The sequence below is a fragment of the Rhinatrema bivittatum genome, chromosome 4 (assembly GCF_901001135.1).
Source record: "Rhinatrema bivittatum chromosome 4, aRhiBiv1.1, whole genome shotgun sequence".
Taxonomy (NCBI): Eukaryota; Metazoa; Chordata; class Amphibia; order Gymnophiona; family Rhinatrematidae; genus Rhinatrema; species Rhinatrema bivittatum.
The window spans coordinates 252,165,736-252,183,376 of NC_042618.1; the positions used below are offsets into that span (position 1 = coordinate 252,165,736).

Consider the following 17,641-nt stretch of genomic DNA (forward strand, 5'->3'; position numbering starts at 1 on the left):
TGTATCTTATGATCCAAACAAACCAGGTAAAGCAGTGGGAAACATACTTTGTCAAACTGGCTAGCAGATTGCATACAGTTTTGTTATGAGAAAGCAGGCCTTACTCTTCCAGGGTGAGTAAAAGCACATTCAGTCAGAGCAATGTAAATTTAGGCTTCCCAATAATGTGGACTAAAACTTTGAGGTTACATTTGTTTATTTCTTTTATCTTACTAATTGTAAGTTTGTTAAAAATATTGCAATGTAACAATTATTTTCTTTTCTTTTTCATTTTGTAAACTGTACTAAGAAATTTAATAAAGTATAAATTTAAAAAAAAACAACTCTGGAATTTGTTGCCAGGGGATGTGGTTAGTGCAGCTGGGTTTATAAAAGGATTGGATAAGTTCTTGGAGGAGAAGTCCATTACCTGCTATTAATTAAGTTTGGGATCTTGCCAGGTTCTTATGGCCTGGATTGGCCATGGTTGGAAACAGGATGCTGGGCTTGATGGACCCTTGGTCTGACCCAGTATGGTATGTTTTTATGTCAGGCCAGAAGAGAGAGGATCCAGAGGGAGCAGGCACAGAGGAGGATCGTGCGGAGTAGGCTGTTCCGGCTGGATTCATGATTAGCTAGGTGCCTTTCTGGGCACCTGAGCATCCTGATTCATGCCCAGCTGAGTGGCTATTTTGGCATCTGAATGGCCAGATTTGTGCTTAGTTAGACTTTCTGGGCGCCCGAGTGCCCAGATTCGTGCCAATTTCAGCAGCTGAACAGTCAGATTCATGATTAGCTAGGTTCCTTTCTGGGCACCTGAGCATCCTGCTTTGTGCCCAGCTTAGAGCCAGTCTTGGCACTTGAGTATCCATGAAAATATCTGCTATGTTTGCTGCAGCACACAATTATCTGAAATATTAAAAAATACATTCACAGAATAGGGAGACCACTTGCTTGATTTTATATGTGTATTATCGGCACACCTTTTCTACGCAGATGAAGTCGCTTATTACACAGAGCCTTACAATGCTTAGGTACATGTGTTTAGTGTGCATGGATTTTCTACACACAGGGGTAGATTTTAAGAGGCGCGCGAACAGCCTACTTTTGCTTGCGCATCAGACTCAAGCAAAAGTACGCTGGATTTTAGTAGATACGCGCGGAGCCGCGCGTATCCACTAAAATCCTGGATCGGCGCGCGCAAGGCTATCGATTTTGTATAGCCTGCGCGCGCCGAGCCGCGCTGCCTCCCCACGTTCCCTCCAAGGCCGCTCCGAAATCGGAGCGGCCTCGGAGGGAACTTTCCTTTGCCCTCCCCTCACCTTACCCTCCCTTCCCCTACCTAACCCACCCACCCGGCCCTGTCTACACCCCCCCCCTTACCGTTGTCGGGGGATTTACGCCTCCCGGAGGGAGACGTAAATCCCCGCGCGCCAGCGGGCCTGCTGCGCGCCGGGCCGCGACCTGGGGGCGGGTACGGAGGGCGCGGCCACGCCCCTGGGCCGTAGCTACGCCCCGTACCCGCCCCAAAACGCGGCCGACACGCCCCCGAAACGCCGCGTCGACCGGGCCCGCCCCCCGACACGCCCCCCTCCGAAAACCCCGGGACATACGCGAGTCCCGGGGTCTGCGCGCGCCGGTAGGCCTATGTAAAATAGGCTTACCGGCGCGCAGGGCCCTGCTCGCCTAAATCCGCCCGGTTTTGGGCGGATTTAGGCGAGCAGGGCGCTGAAAATCCGCCCCACAATTTGCATTTTTTTTTTTTAACACATCCTCCGGAGGCACCAGCTTTAGCCACGTGTGATCAAAACCCGTAGTCATAACTAGCACCTGTTTTGCCACGGCTCTTATTCCATCCGCCCCTTCGTAGAGGTGGCTTATTGAAGAACAGCATCTGTAACAGATTCCATACTCTTTGAGCAAGTTTTTGCATTCATTTAGTATCTTTTCCCAAAAGCCACAGCATTTCTTCAGAGTTGAGCTTTTCAACCTTTTTTTTTATATGGGGGCACACTTACAAGTTTACTTAATCCTCATGGCACACCAAACCAAGTTTTACAATGTCACATATATTCATAGCTGTTGGTCACTGGTCATATGACTGAAAATGCCAGGAAATGTGCTTTAGCTAAATTGAACTGCACTACCTTCCCTCCCTAACAGCATTCTTTTTCTCTTTCTAGATCCAAGCCCAATCTCCTCCCCAAAGCCAAGCGTTCCCTTTAAGGACTGGTTTGCTGTGGGGGCTACATTACCCTCTGAATACTACTTTTTTGATGCAAAAACCTATCCCTTTTTATGCTCACAGCAACCTAATCCTTAAAGCAAACATTGGCTAAGTCCATCCCTTGCTTAAAATAATCACCTAATTTCTACTACCAGCAGTGAAAATAAAATGTGTATGAAGAAAAAGATTTCCAGCAGTACAATTCAAAACTGCTTTCTGTATGCAGGTGAAATTAATAAAGAGCAAAGCTTTGTTAAAATAGAAATGAAGAAGGGATGACAATGCCATAAGAGCCCCCTCCTCAACTCCAGCAAATCTTTTCTATCAAAGCAAGGGCACAGGTTCAAGGCCTGATCGCAGTAGCATGCTCGGCAGATATGCAAGCTAAGGACCGAGCTAGCACATGCTCTGCTCCCATACTGCACATCTTCAACAAATTTTGCTGTTGCCGCTGTGATCAGGCCTTAGACCAGCCCTTATGTCAAAAGAAAAGGTTCAAGGCGATCAGTTTTAATCAAAAGGGCCTACCAATGAACTGCACTCATTCCACCTCTTTGTTGTCACTATGTAGCTCTTATATGCACTATATAAAAACAATGCTTTTCTTTCTGTCCATTATCCATCTTATAAAAAACCTCCACAAGACCAGGGTCATTATACCACCAAGTCCACTCTGTCAATATTTAATGTCAAAAGCCACCTTTATCTATCATGCAGAATTGTTAGAAATGCCACCATTAACAAGTACTACAAAAATAAATATCTTTATTTTAGGAGGCAACAGCTGCAGTCTCATTTTAAACCTTTCTGAAAACCTGCGCCACTGTGAAACCTTCCCTCCTCCATTGCAGGAGCATGGATAAACACAGCAGCCATGTCCAGTTTACTTTGCAGAGTCCTGTACTATGCATGGAAGTGGGAGGGATACTTTACATTGCAGCTGAAATACACTGTCTCTCATTTTCATGATCTGAAGGATTCTGTTTCAGGTACCAGCTGAAGCCATTTTATAACATAGAGGTTTTTCTTTCCAATCTTAAGAAGAGATAATCCATTCTTGAGTATGTGCTGTCCCAGGACAAGAACCTCGTGGGGATTCTTTACTTTGTGGTGGTTTATGCTGACTCCGCCATCTGTTATCATCGCAAAGCTTTAAAAAAAAAACAAAACAAAAACACATCTCAAAGATGCTGGCATGTACAGATGTAATCAGAATAGCAAAATTTACAAATTAGAAATCCTACTTTTAAAAAAAGAAAAATGGATTATCTGTTAACTTTTGTTCTTGTAATATCACAGATCAGTCCAGATAAGTGGGTTTATTCATCCTTACCAGCAGATGGAGGTAGAGGACAAAACTTTGGCACTGCTACATATCTGAGAGTACTACCTGAAGTCCCTCAGTATTGACCTGTACCCAAGCCAAGATAATTTAACAGCAGGATGAACTAAGCCCCTGGGATGGATACTCCTGAACCGGATAGCCACCAACCAAAGTCAACATTAAAACTCTAGAACTCAACAGATCTTTGAAAACCATCTTCGTATGAGCCCAAAGGCCCAGCAGCAGAACCAGCAGTCTTTCGGCACAGATCCCAAGAGTGGACCTCTAGACTGATCTGTGGTATCACAGGAATGAAAATTAGCGTGTAAGAACCAAATTTTCCCTTTCTTGAACATACCCAGATCAGTCCATACAAGTGGGATGTACCAAAGCCCCCCTATACCAGGTGGGAACCCGAAAGACCTGCTCTCAGCACACTCTCAAAGGGAGCCACCTCTGCGGCGCACACATCCAAAACGGTAATGCTTGGTGAAAGTGTAAAGTGAGGACCAAACCACGGCCCTACATATCTCCTGAGGAGCCACCAGTTGACATTTGGCCCATGACGACGCCTGAGCACGAGTGAAATGAGCTTTAAGCCCCACCGGCACTGCGCAGCCCTTAGAAACATAGGCCGAGCAAATCGTTTCTCTCAACCAGCAAGCTAAGGAAGCTTTAGATGCTTTCTCTCCCTTTTTTGGTCCCCTGAATAGCACAAAAAGATGATCAGACCGACGGACAGAGTTGGTGACCTTCAAATAATGCAACAGGGCGCGTCGTACATCCAAAAGATGGAGAGCTCGTCTCAGAGGAATCACAGGACCAGTCCGGAAATCCCGGTAACTCCACTCTCTGGTTCACATGAAAAGCAGAAACCACTTTAGGGAGAAAAGAAGGCACTGTACATGAGGAAACCGTGTCAGACAATATCCACAGGAAAGGATCATGGCAGAGAAGAACCTGCAACTCCGAGATCCATCTAGCTGAGCAAATGGCTACCCAAAAGAAAGTCTTCAAGGTGAGAGTCTTTAAGGATGCTCGAGCCAAAGGTTCAAAGGGATCCTTACAGAGAACTCAACATTAAGTTAAGATTCCACTCCGGACACATTTTCCAAAGAGGGGATGCAGACGCCTAACACCCCTCAGAAAACTCATGACGTCAGTGTGGGAAGCTAAAGACTTGCCCTGCAGTTTTCCTTGGAGGCAACTCAGAGCCGAGACCTAGACCCTAAGTGAGCTAAAGGTCAAGCCTTTGGACAAGCCCTGCTGCAAAAAGGACAAAGAACACGGGATGGAGTCAAAAACCTTCTACACTCTGGAATAGGCCAGGGAGGTAGCCGGCCGCCTAGCCTGAAGGAGGGTAGCAATAACTGGTTCCGAATACACCTTCAGGTGCAACCGCCGCCTCTCAAAAGCCAGGCCATGAGACAAAAGCGATCCACCAATCCGAAAATATGGGACCTTGCCACAGATGTCCCTGCAAGTGAGCTAGACGCAGCGGCTCATCCACTGCTAGATGTACCAGATCTGCGAACCACGGGCATCGCAGCCACTCCCATGCCATGAGAATCACCGAACCTGGATAAGGGGCCACAGAGGGAAAACAGAGAAGGATTCTGGCAGGCCACAGCCATACTAGAGCATTGAGACCCACCCCCCCAGTCTCCTGCCGGCGACTGAAGAACCTCTCCATCTTGGCGTTGGATCTTGTTGCCATGAGGTCCAGCTGAGGAGTCCCCTAAATGGCACAAATGTGATTCCATGCTTCCGCAGAAAGTTCCCATTCCCCTGGGTCCAACTGCTGCCAGCTGAGATAATCCACTTGAACGTTGGCCACTCCTGCGACGTGTGAGGCAGCAAGACCTTCAAGATGGAGTTCTGCCCATGCAAACAAGAGCTGAGCCTCCCGGGCCACGGCGTGACTTTTGGCTTCCCTCCTGGCGGTTGATGTATGCCACTGTCGTCAAGTTGTTCGAAAACACTCTAAGGGCCCTGCACTGACCTACCCAGGCACACCGCTCCCCAGCCCCGGAGAATGGCATCTGTGGTTCACCACCACCCAATCCGGGACTTCAAGGGGCAGAAAATACTGTTCCGATAGGGGGCTCAGCGGGAAAACAATGCCTTCTGGAAGGAGCGCAGATGAGCGAACGCCCAAGGCACCAGCTCCAATGTCGAAGCCATCGATCCCAGAACCTGTAGATAGTCCCAGACTTTGGGAACCAGAAGGTGAAGCAAGCAATCTGAGCTTGGATCTTGACCACTCTGTCCACAGTGAGGAATACTCTTCCCTGAGGAGTGTCGAAACGAGCGCCCAAGTACTCCAGGACCTGAGAAGAAACCAAGTGACTCTTCAGTAGATTGATGATCCAGCCCAGCGACTCAAGTAGAGAACACACCTGGAGCATTGACCGTGAGCACTCCTCCTGCAACTCTGCCCTGATAAGCCAATCATCCAGATAGGGATGCACCAGAATCCCGTACTTCCTTAGGGATACCGCAACGACCACCATCACTTTTGTGAAGGTACGAGGAGCCGTGGCAAGGCCAAAGGGAAGGGCACGAAACTGAAAATGCTGGCCCAGCACCTTGAAACAGAGAAACCTCTGGTGGTCCTGTTAAATGGGGATATGCAGATAGCCCTCAGTGAGATCCAGAGAAGCCAAAAACTCTCCTTTTCGGACCACAGCGATCACGGTACGTAATGTCTCCATCCGAAAACATGGTACCTTCAAACTCCAGTTGACCTTCTAGAGGTCCAGGATAAGTCGAAAGGTGCCCTCCTCCTTTGGAACCATGAAATAAATGGAGTACCTTCCTTGACCTTGCTCCAAAACGCGAACTGGGACTACAGCTTCCAGATTTAATAACCTTTGGAGGGTCTCCTTAATGGCCACTCTTGCTTGGGAAAGACAGAGCGACTCCAGAAAGGCCGACCTGAGAGGGCGAGAAAACTAAGGCGTAGCCTTCCCTTGACCTCTAGCACCCACTGGTCGGAGGTGATTTTGGCCCACTCCTCGTAAGACTGGTACAGTCTGCCCCCGATCGCCAAATCAGAGGAGTGGGCCTGCCTGATTTCATTGGGAAGACTTGAGTCCGCCCATTCCATGGACGGTCCCGCCTGTAGAAGACTTTCCAGAACCTCGAAAGGACTGCTGTCTCCCTGAGGGCTGCTGTGACGTTGAAGATCCGATGGACCTGCCAGAGCAGGTCTCTCGAAAACAGGGTCGAGAGGAAAAAGGCTTCCATGCACCTTCTTATCCTCTGGCAGGCTGTTGCCCCTGGCCTCCCCCAGAGACTTCATGAGCTGGTCGAGGTCCTCCCCAAACAAAAGCTTGCCCTTAAAGGGAAGGATACACAGCTGTGACTTGGACGAGAGATCCGCCGACCAATTGCGCAGCCACATCAGCCATCTCCAATATAAACAGATGCGCTGCATCAGACTGGCACAGACCGCCGCTCAGAGCCCCAGAGCAGACACCTCAAAAACCCGTTTAAGCTGCACTTCCAGCTTCTGATCCTGCACGTCCTTCAGAGCAGCTGCTCCAGTGACTGGAATTGTGGTCTTCTTGGTGACCGCTGATACTGCGGCATCCACATTTGGGATTTTGAGGGAATCCAAATGATCCTGCAGCAATGGATAAAGCTTTGCCATCACTCTCCCCACTTTCAAGTTGGAGTCTGGGAAGTCCCACTCCCGGCTGATGGGGAAAGTGCTGGGGGGGGGGGGTTCTGCAGACCGTCCAATACCAAATTAACCTCCTTGTCATCTGATTTCTCCACGGAGAGCTTAACCCCCAATTCCTCCAGTACCTGGGGGATAAGGGGTCTCAACTCCTCCCTCCTGAACAGGCGGACCACCCGTGGATCGTCGCCCTCCGCTTTGGGCCCATCAAAGGCCCCCTGATCATAGGGTCATCTGGATCCTTGGGATGCCCCCCATCCGGGTCCCCCATCAGAGACAAGCCACCCTCCTCCTGAGGGTCATCAGAATCCTCCGAATCCCTGGTATCTAAACCAGCGCTGAGCTGGGTCCCTGAGGCTGCCCCCGCGGCCCTTGACAGGTAACACCTCGGTCTCTTAGTGGAGTCTGGCGGACTGTCCTTAACATGCCTCTTCTTGGCTTCCCTAGCCAGGAAAGCCTCATGGAGTAAAAGGACGAATTTGGGCGAGAAGCCCCTCTGGTCCCCCGAGGGCCCTTCTGGGCTGTCGGGATCCGGCCAGGATGCCCCCTCCGCATGCTGCTGGACCGCAGGGGATAAAGGGGGAAAGGAATCTCTGGAGCCCCCTTACCCAACTCCCTATCCACAGGGGAAGGACCGTGGGCATGAGATCCTCCTGCAGTCCATGCTGTCCACGAAGTCCTCCGTTTTGCAGGTTTGGCTGAAGCACACCAACCCCTCCCCCCCCGCAGAAAAGGAGAGGGGGGTTGAGATAGGCGTACCAGACTCCGTAGGCCCAACAGGCCTCCACCAGCAGCCTGTCATTCTGCCTGAAAAAACATCCGTGCACTGAATCTGCGAGGGGCGCACCATGCTGCCGCCACAGAGGAACTAGAGGGCACACCACTGCAAGGTTCCCGCCTGTTTGAAGCACAAGCGCTGATGCCACTGAGAACACCACAAAACAAGGGGCACTTTCCCCTGGGTGGAGGCACCCCCCTGAGGCGCTAAAGGGTGATCCTTCCCCCCCCCCTGCAGATCCCAGATCTTCCAGGGCTGACCCCTCGACAATCCCGCCGAGCAGGCTGTTTGACAGGCAGCCCAGACACTTAGCCTGAGCTGCTGCTGAGTCTCCTAGCTTTCCCTTTTTTTTTTTTTTTTGTGGGAACCCCAGCAGCAAGAAACCCAGGAAAGAAAAAAAAAAGCCCCAAAAGGGGGATAACTTCCCTGAATCCCAAAGGGTAGGCGGAGGATGACTTTTGAGACCCACTGAGGGAACCAGTTCCCTGGCTATCAGTGGTCCTGGGCTAAAACCTGCCAGGGGTATCTAACCCTGTTTGCAGGGCTCAACCCGAGAGATGGCCCTCAACAGGAACCTGGTACCTCGGGGAGCACAACTCTTCCAAATACCAGAGCAGTCGAGACTGCAGGTAAACACCTCTACCATCTGCTAGAGGCAGAGAAATACTGAGGGACTGTAGGTGGCACTCATATGTAGCAGTGCCCAAAGTTTTGTCCTCTGCCTCCATCTGCTGGTAGGGATGAATAAACCCATTTGTCTGGACTGATCTGGGTATGTTCAGGAACTTCAACTATTAATGAATACACACAGTATAATTTTAAGTATCTTCCTCTGATTCTCTGTCATATTCTTCCTACCTCATCTTCATGAAAGCAGTTCCAATATACCTGAGTGGTATACGCCAAAAATTCACTTTCATTTTACCTTATGACAATTAAGTCTTTCACAAAAATTCTCTTGTGAAATGACACTATCAACAGATGACAGTTCACTTTCAGTAACAGCAGGCATGGATTGTCTACTGTTTTTCAACTTTGACCCTGTTGAAAATGAACATCCTCCCACCCAAATACTGACACAATCAAATTTTAATAGAAAGCTATCATGTCTTCGGATAGAAGAGCTCATTGACTCAGCTCCTAAAATGCTTGTTCACAGAAGCTGAAAGGTACAGAAAACAAATACATCACTCACATTCTGATATAATGCTGATGGCTCCGATTCAGTGATTAGAATTCAAAAAGACTGAAAAAAAATCTTGTCTGCTGTGTGTATTTGTTCAATGCAAAACATGCTGCAGCTAAGAAGGGTGCACCAAATACTAAAAGTATTGCTTTAAGGAAGAGCATGGCTATAGATACAGCTATGACGGCCTACCCTCTAGCCCCATCTGGAATGGCAGATGCTTTATGGCACACATCCAATACTGTGGTTCCAGGTTCAAGCATGAGCTCCATGAATGGGGCTTCTCTGAAGATTTCCTGCAGCTCCTGATCACACATGGCCTCCAGAGCATCCACACTGCTTTGGTAAAGTGCGTTTGTGCATCTGCAAAAAAAGTGTTTAAAAGTTTCCTTTCAGCCAGAGGATGAAAACGCTTCACACAGTGGTGCTACGTGCTTCTCATTCCTCAGCTTACCTCTTGGCAGATTCCAGTCCTTCTCTGCCATGAACAAACTTAGTTACTTCTGCTGCAAGACGTTTCTGAGGCCCTCGCTTCTCTGGTTCTTTGGAGTGCATATCCATAATGTGCTTGATCTCCGGAAGAGGCAAAAAAGTGAAAATTTTCAAAAACCTTAAAAAGGGAAGGGACAAAAAAAAGAGACCATTTCAAATATGCAGTTACCTCCTTTTATGCTGAAATTGAGAAGTAACACAGAGCTATTTGCCTTGTCACTTCCTAGTAAATCTGCAAGGAAAATGGAGTAATAGGAAAAGCATATACTGAAAGAGGCAACACAGGCTTGATTCAGAGGACAGAATTATTCTGGACTGTTTAGACAAATGAGATGGTGCTTTTGCACTGCATAAAATATATAGCAGTCAGCAATGCCACTTTAAACTGAGCAGTTCTTCCCTACAAATATACCGGAGGGGGCCGCAGATAACATAGCTGTGGAGCAAGAGAAATGTTATCAGGCTAGTGAAACATCTCTGTCACCCGGTGCTCCAGAAAGACCTATCCCACCATCCGATAGGGCAGCTGAAATTCAAATTGTATTGAAAGATTCTACAATTATCCAGGATGGAAGTTCAAATGGAACCAAAGTCTCTGAGAGCATGGGAGAGTGCTCACATGCTGAAATTAAAAGACTGCTCCATTTTGTCATCTGAAGGGGAGAGTGGGACATTAAAACAACAACGGGTTACACAACAAATAGGAATTGAGGACGTGCCTATAATAGTTCCAACAAAGTTTTCAATGGAGGAACTGGGTTTAATGATGGTGAATGTCCAGAGGTCAATAAACAATTTGACTAGAACTGTTCAGGAAGCTTTAAAAAATAATATCCTAATAGAAGAAAAAAATTGGTAAATTAGAGGTGAAATCTAGATCAATTGATACACAACTTGTGAAAATACAGAATGTTCAAATAAATTTGATTAAATCTGTGACAGAAACAGAAGGTAAAATTGAATTTCTGGAAAATCAAAATAGAAAATACAATTTGAGATTACTAAATTTTCCTAAGACACATTTAATGACACCTAGAGATTTGTTCAACAGCTACTTGAAGAATATTTTGAAATATTCAGATAGATCTATCCCTATATTATCAAAAATTCATTACCTTCAACAATCACAAGTAGAAAAAGAACAGCAGAATCAAGGAAGTTTGGATTTAACAGACTTCTTGGAAAAGTCTTTTGAAGCACAGATTGAAAATAGGGCAACACTGCTGGTTCAATTTACATCTCTCCTCGAGAGAGATGCAGTATTGAAACAACATTTCAAAAATCAAAATCAAAATTTTTATGGGCTCCCTATTAGAATATTCCCAGACGTAACCCAGGTAACTCAACTGAGATGAAAAAACTTCATTGCTTTAAGGAAAGAAGTGATAGAAAAAGGGATACAATTTACTTTAAAATACCCATGTAGATGCTTCATTAAGCATGGAGATAATAAGTATGTCTTCAATACTCCAGAGCAGCTTCGTAACTATTTGGATTCACACCCGTAGATATTGTTTTATGTGGAGATTTATAGTGATAAAGGTGGGGAAGAAATTTAGAAGTGTTGGGTAAAAAAATTTTTTGCTTCTTAATTGCTCCATATAACTTAGCCAATGATGATGATCTCCATTTTTCTTTTATATTTCTTGGGAGTGGATGTTATGCAATATTACTATACTGAGAAATGTATTATTCTTTGAGTTTTTGAATTGCATACATCTTATAATTTGTTTGTAATTAAAATTTGAAATGTAATAAAAATAAAATTAAAAAAAAAATAAACTGAGCAGTTGCAGGCTAGGAACCAAATGTTGGAGTATTAACACCCACCTTTAATCCCCATCCACAGATGGATCCATATCAGGGCTTTACACTTCTATATGAAACTTTAAACTTCTATATGAAACAGGTTACTGATAGACACCACAATTCTGTTTCCTTCTGAAAATTCCTACCGGATAAATCTGACAACAGATGGCAAGTTACTAATATATATTTGTAATCTGAGGGATCTTTTCACATCCTAATTTGTATTCACTGCACCTCTCATAAGTAAAGGTCAATCTAGATTTTATGTCCTTTGAACTGAAGCCCAATGAAGGAATGGCAAAGGGCAACTGCAGCCTTCAGATCTCATGCTGTCTGAAATTACAGGTAAGATGAGACAGGAAACAAAATGGGGCAGTGAACCATGTGTATAACACAAAGAACACCTGAAGAAATATTTCAAAACTTATTTAACTTATTTCAGATGCAAATATTAAAATACCATAGAAATATAAGCAGTTTGCACAGGGGAGCTGGAGAATGAATGTATTCTTATTGGCCATATTTGGTGATTTCTATTTTGTTCAGCATGCAACCAAAGATGCCAAAAATGTTATTTAATTTAAAATGATATCACGTGGCATTTTTCATATGTCAGCTAAAATAATGGCATTAAGGGCACCAGAAAGAAACTGAATGAGAATTAGCAGTAATCATGACATTATAAAGCAGAGTACTTTTAGCATGCAAAAGGAAGCCCCAGTTGCCTGAGACTTTAAATAGTTTGTGGCTACAGCTCTTGCTGTCTCTGTACACCATCTGATGCTATTTTAAGTTTCATATATTTTTTTGCTGAAAAACAACATACACAGTTTTGAAAATGAAAAAACCATGCACGATGTTGATGAAGATGAAAACAGTAAATGAATTCAAGAGGACATGGGATAAACACTGTGGATCCCTAAAAGTTAGACAAAGCGGCAGTTAATACCCTTAATCAGAAAGCATGGGTTTGCTACCATTAACCTTGATGCTTTTGGTACAACTGCAACATCACTCTCAGTTTAAGGGGGGGGGGGAGGGAGATTGGATTCAGACAGCCAGCGCTGGACCCTGACTTTTACGGTCCAGGGCACTGATATGCAGACATCTGGGAACAAAGTACTGGACTGTTTCTACAGGTAAAACCAAAAACAAAGCATGTTAAAGCAACATGTCTGACTAAATATTGCTTCCATTAACATAAGGCTTGGGGGTAACCAGCTAGGAGTGGCAGTTGCTACCCTAAACAGAGACATAGGGGTAACCTGCATGGATTGGCAGTTACTACCTAATGAAACTTGCTGGGCAGACTGGTTGGACCATTTAGTCTTTTTCTGCTGTCATTACTATGTTACATAATTAAAGACTTAAATTCAGTTCTAGGACCGGAACCTTTCTTTTGGGCCTCTTTTTGCACCCCTGTTGCCCTGAGAATAGTGTCTATGGTCACCAATACATTGCCCCTGCTTTCATTATCTTCCTTTTGCTTAATAGCATGATTTTCTAGCAATCCAGAAAAAAGTTTAGGAAAACAATGTTTTCGACAAACAGATTAACTGTTCTGCCTTGTACAGAAATGTCTGCACACATATACTAGTTAACATGTTAATTTGGGGATGATTGCTTTATACACATTTTACTTGTTCATTTTTTCACCCTTGCTAGAAATAAAACAAAAAAACTTCTAAGGGGAACTTCAGACTGGCAAATTCATAGGTGAGTCAGTCTCCAAAAGCTCTTTCTACCCTGTGTAGTTTGCAGAGTGCTAAAATATAGCTCCACCATTATGCACCCCAAAAGAAAGAGATATTTCTATTGCTCCAAAAACCCAGCTGAGTCTCTGACAGGCTCTATAGGGCGCTAAAGAGAGCCATGGAGCCAAGGTCATTTCCTTTCGTGCCATGCTCCCATGGAGGGGCATTCTGCGAGCTGATCATGTTGAAATACCTCTTGATGGCTCATTCTATGTCCAGCATCTGGGAGATAGGGAGGGCAGCACAGAGCATGTGCCTTTCAGAACGGTGCTTGCCTTTCTACACAGCTATCTTGCTGTCGGACGAAGAACTGGTAGAACTCAAACGGGGAGGTTTTCTCTCGGTTCAGCCACACTGCATTGCCCGCGGACTTCCCCAGCTTGTCTCCAGCAGTACTAGTGATGAGAGGCAAAGTGATGCCAAAGACGGCTTGTCCTGTCACCCTGTTAAGGAAAAAGAGAGATCAGGCTGTGCACCCAGTCCAGGAACTAATGCTATTTGCTTCAATCTCTCAGCTGTTTATAAAATGGATTATTGAGACATTGTCGCTGAAATCAATTTCTTAAGTTTAAGTACTTTGTAAAAAGTAAAAAAGAACATTATTTATTATTTCCAAGGTTACATCGTTATGGTTTTACTTTTGTTTTATTCTTTGTACATTGTTTTTGTTTTATTGTTTTATTGTATCACCCACCTGAGTTCTTTGTAAACCGGCATGATGTGCTGCACGAATGTCGGTAAATAAAAGTTAATAAAATAAATAAATAAATAAATAAATTTAATGTAGAAAAATATGCCCTACTATGTTCTTCAGTCAAAAACAGACTGATGAAGCAAAGGGAAGTCAGACTTCTCTAAAAGCAAAACCTGTATTCATGGATCTTCACTTAAAATGTAAGGTTAATGGTTTTGATTATTGCAATTCGCTGCTCTTGAGAATTCCAGCTGTATATATCAGGGCTTTACAATGACTTCAAAACTCAGCTGCCAGAGTTTTGAAGGGATTATCCCAGTACTCCCAGTACTTCACTGGCTTCCTATTCATTACAGAATACACTACAAAGTACTCACTTTGATACATAGGATAATTTATGATCTGGAAATGTTATGGCTGGGCGCCAATTTGCATTTATATACTCCTCAGTGGTCACTACATTCAGCCAAAACTGGACTTCCGGACATACTTGCAGTACCTCAGGCTCATATAGTGTTAGTACGTAATAGGGCAATATCAGTCAGTGGCAGAGCTGAGATTATGAAACACCATGCCCGCTACACTCTTTAAAAAACAAAAAAAAAACCCTGGCTTTTTAAAGCCACATTCGAGGAGAAGCATTTCAAGGCTGAGGAAATAAACCCACAAGCATAATGACCTAATTTTTAGTAAATGAACTGTCTAGATCTACGGAGGCATTTATTTATTTATTTATTTATTTGTTATTTTTATTATACCGAGTTTCATGATAGGAATCACATCAACCCGGTTTACAATTAACAATGTGAGTAAAGGCAGAGAGTAACAAAGTAAAGAACATTTCCCAATACAAGAACAAATATAGTATGAAACTTAACAAATATTATAACAATATTTTGGATGTGAGAAAGTTACAAAAAACATGGAAAAATAACTTGGATATGAAAGGAGAAGAATTGTAGAACGACTATAAGCATTTTAACCAGTGTTGTGATGTATGTGTATGTGTATGTGATGATATGTGATGATATCTTCTATTGAAAGACTGGTCAGGTGATGTTAAGTGCTATTTTATCGGGTACAGGCACAGAGAAGGTGGAGAAACTGACAGACTGATGTACAGGGTCGGGAAAGGAGAGACACAGAGGGGACAGAGAGGAAGGGGGAGATAGACAGATGGTGGGGAGCATGGAAAGGCTGAGATACAGAGAGTGTGTGTGTTGGGGGGGGGGAGGCATGGAGGGAATGAATGGGTCACAAGGACTCACAGGCAGTCCAGCTGACAGCTATCTAGTAAGTTGCTCTATAGGCTGTACCTTCTCTCAGGTCTCACTCTGGACCCATGCCTTGCCCCTTAGCAACTTAGAATTTATCTGATGTTAAAAAACATGTGTGCTGTAGCAACTCCCTCCCCCTGCCCCTTGATGAAGTGCAGTAGTGCCCCCTGGGCAGTTGCCTGTCCCTCCTGAAAGCCTTGGCTCCCCTCTCTTCCCAGCATACTTCTGAGCTCATGTGTGAAAGAGGCAGGGAAAGAGAGAGAGAGAGAGTGTGTGTGTGTGTGACAGAATGAATGTGTATGTGTATAAGAGGACACAGGATAAGGTTTGTGCCACCCACCACCACCCAGTAATGATCCACAAGATAAGAAGTGAAAAGCAGCTGAATGGCAGGGAGCCCTCTTTCCCCTAAGAGGTGGGAAGAGAAACTGTTGCCTGTGTGCAGCCTGTCGGCTCATTATTGCCCTCTAGTGCATACAAGGATACACTGTTTAGGCAGTTCACTGGCAGGATCTAAAATGTATGCAAATAGGGCATACTCCTCCATCATCCCCCCTGGGCCTCAAGGGCCCAGTCCTGGCCTGTGAAAAAGTTGGGAACCCTAGTACAAGCCCTCTACAGAACCTTTACCTCTGGATGAACTCGTAGCCCGTCGCTATGTTGCCCAGCTGGTCCGAGCCTCCCAGCTGGATCTTGCAATCGTAGCGCTGGTGCAAGTAGTAGAAGTCGTAGGCCTGGAACACCTGGTACACGAACTCGCTGAGACTCATGCCCTCGGGGCTCTGCAGGCGGGAACGCACGCTCTGCCGGCTCAGCAGGGGGCCCATGCGGAAGTAGTGGCCCACAGTGGCCAGGAACTCGACGACAGCGCGCTCCCCGTACCAGGCGGCGTTGTCGAGTACGGTCAGGCTCCCGCCGCCACACGCTTCCCCGTCCAGGAGGTCCTGGTTGTTGCAGATGCGGTACAAGCTCTCGCGCAGTGCGCGCACATTCGTCGCCAACTGCTGGGGGGGAAGGGGCTCGCGCTCCAGGGCACGGCCGCTGGGGTCCCCGATGCGCGCCGTAGCGCCGCCAATGAGCGCTATGGCGTGGTTCCCCGCGCGCTGGAAGCGCAGCAGCGCTAGCAGCGCCGGCAGGTGCCCCACGTGCAGCGAGTCGGCGGTCGGGTCGAAGCCGCAGTACACGGTCTGCGCGCCGCCCTGCAGCAGCTCGGGCAGCTGCAGGGACCCGACGCCGCGCTCCGACGGGAAGACGTCCTGGATGAGCCCCCGCTCGGAGAGGGCAGTCAAGAGGTCGCGAGAGCGCGACTCGTGTCGAGCGGGGGACAAAACGGGGCGCCCTAGGGCCCTTGCCAACTGGCGGAATCCGAGCCGGGAGCGGTGCGCCATGGACGCAGCCATGATGGCTGGGGAATGAGCTACCCGGATATGAGAGGTGGAATGCTGGGAAGCCGGATGAGAGGGTTGCTGACTGCCGGGAGAGCAAACGAGTGTAAAGGTCGTTTTCGTGCGTAGCCCTGCACCTGAAATACAGCAGACAAGGCAGTGCTTTCCAACCGTGAATGGAAAAGAGGCCCAAGGGTTTTATTCAATAAAGCCCCCCCCCCCCCCAATAGGTATAGATTGAAAAAAGCTTCTTTAAGGACTGTAGGAAAAAACCCCACACCTTTTACTTACATTTTAATGCAGGTAGGTTCGATGTAAGGTGCGCTCGGAAGAGCAGTTTTACCCACAGCTATGTGTGCAAACTATTTCCAATGCAGCAAGGAGTACAAAAAAAAAGTGCATATTGCTAAATCAGGGCTGCCGAGTTACCCGCTTCTGGCGGAAGATTTTAGGCCAGTCCTGGATTTCTGACAATCCTACCCTGATGCATTATGGGGCCCACAACACGGATATCAATGTGTAGAATCACGGTCTACAAATGCCATATTAGGTTGGTATGCAAATTCAAAACCAGGACTGGCCAAAAAGTCTGTCACCTGGAACTGAGTAACTTGGCAGCTCTGTTGCTTATTGCCCTTGCATGAATCCCATACTAATGAAAAGTAAAGTTTCCAGGGCTAATTCTGGAGTTCTGGTGCCAGGACATGTATTGAGGATTTTATGTACAGAAAACATGCTTTGTGCACAAAAATAAACAGAAAATACTTTTGAAATCCCATTCCGGGGAGCTGACTGCTCTCCAGTGCAATCATAAAAGAATTCGTTAATCTTTTGGGGGCTGGATCTCTCCTGCTAGCTTTTATACAATCTCTCCCCCAGGGCTGGGATTCATTGTTGGTGGGGGCAAGACTACTTTCAAAGCTCAGAATGACAGATGTGACTTCTTGGTACTTTATTTTATCCTGGGGAGAGGAGTACTTCACAGTCTTGAGCTGTAAGTGCCAAATAAAACACTGGAGCCACAGATTGTGTCCAAAAACAAATATTTTAC

General features: G+C 46.1%; 1 protein-coding gene across 1 annotated transcript; it reads right to left on the reverse strand.

The window, feature by feature from the left end:
• Window positions 1–2,857: 2,857 nt before the first annotated feature.
• Window positions 2,858–16,767, reverse strand: YARS2 (tyrosyl-tRNA synthetase 2). Its single transcript, XM_029600036.1, has 5 exons — window positions 15,836–16,767; window positions 13,510–13,677; window positions 9,634–9,789; window positions 9,372–9,542; window positions 2,858–3,356 (listed from the first exon to the last, which is right to left on the reverse strand). The coding sequence occupies exons 1-5, from the start codon at window positions 16,603–16,605 to the stop codon at window positions 3,170–3,172; spliced, it is 1,452 nt and encodes a 483-aa protein (XP_029455896.1). The 5' UTR covers window positions 16,606–16,767; the 3' UTR covers window positions 2,858–3,169.
• Between the last annotated feature and the right edge of the window lie 874 nt (window positions 16,768–17,641).

What these genes read in the sequence shown, in the direction of transcription:
- YARS2 (XM_029600036.1), bottom strand. Translation starts at nt 16,605, where the DNA reads ATGGCTGCGTCCATGGCGCACCGCTCCCGGCTCGGATTCCGCCAGTTG. An exon ending in GGCTACGAGTTCATCCAGAG is followed by an intron (nt 13,678 to 15,835) that starts GTAAAGGTTCTG and finishes TTTCCTTAACAG; the next exon opens with GGTGACAGGACAAGCCGTCT. An exon ending in ATTCCAGATGGGGCTAGAGG is followed by an intron (nt 3,357 to 9,371) that starts GTAGGCCGTCAT and finishes TTTTTTTTAAAG; the next exon opens with CTTTGCGATGATAACAGATG.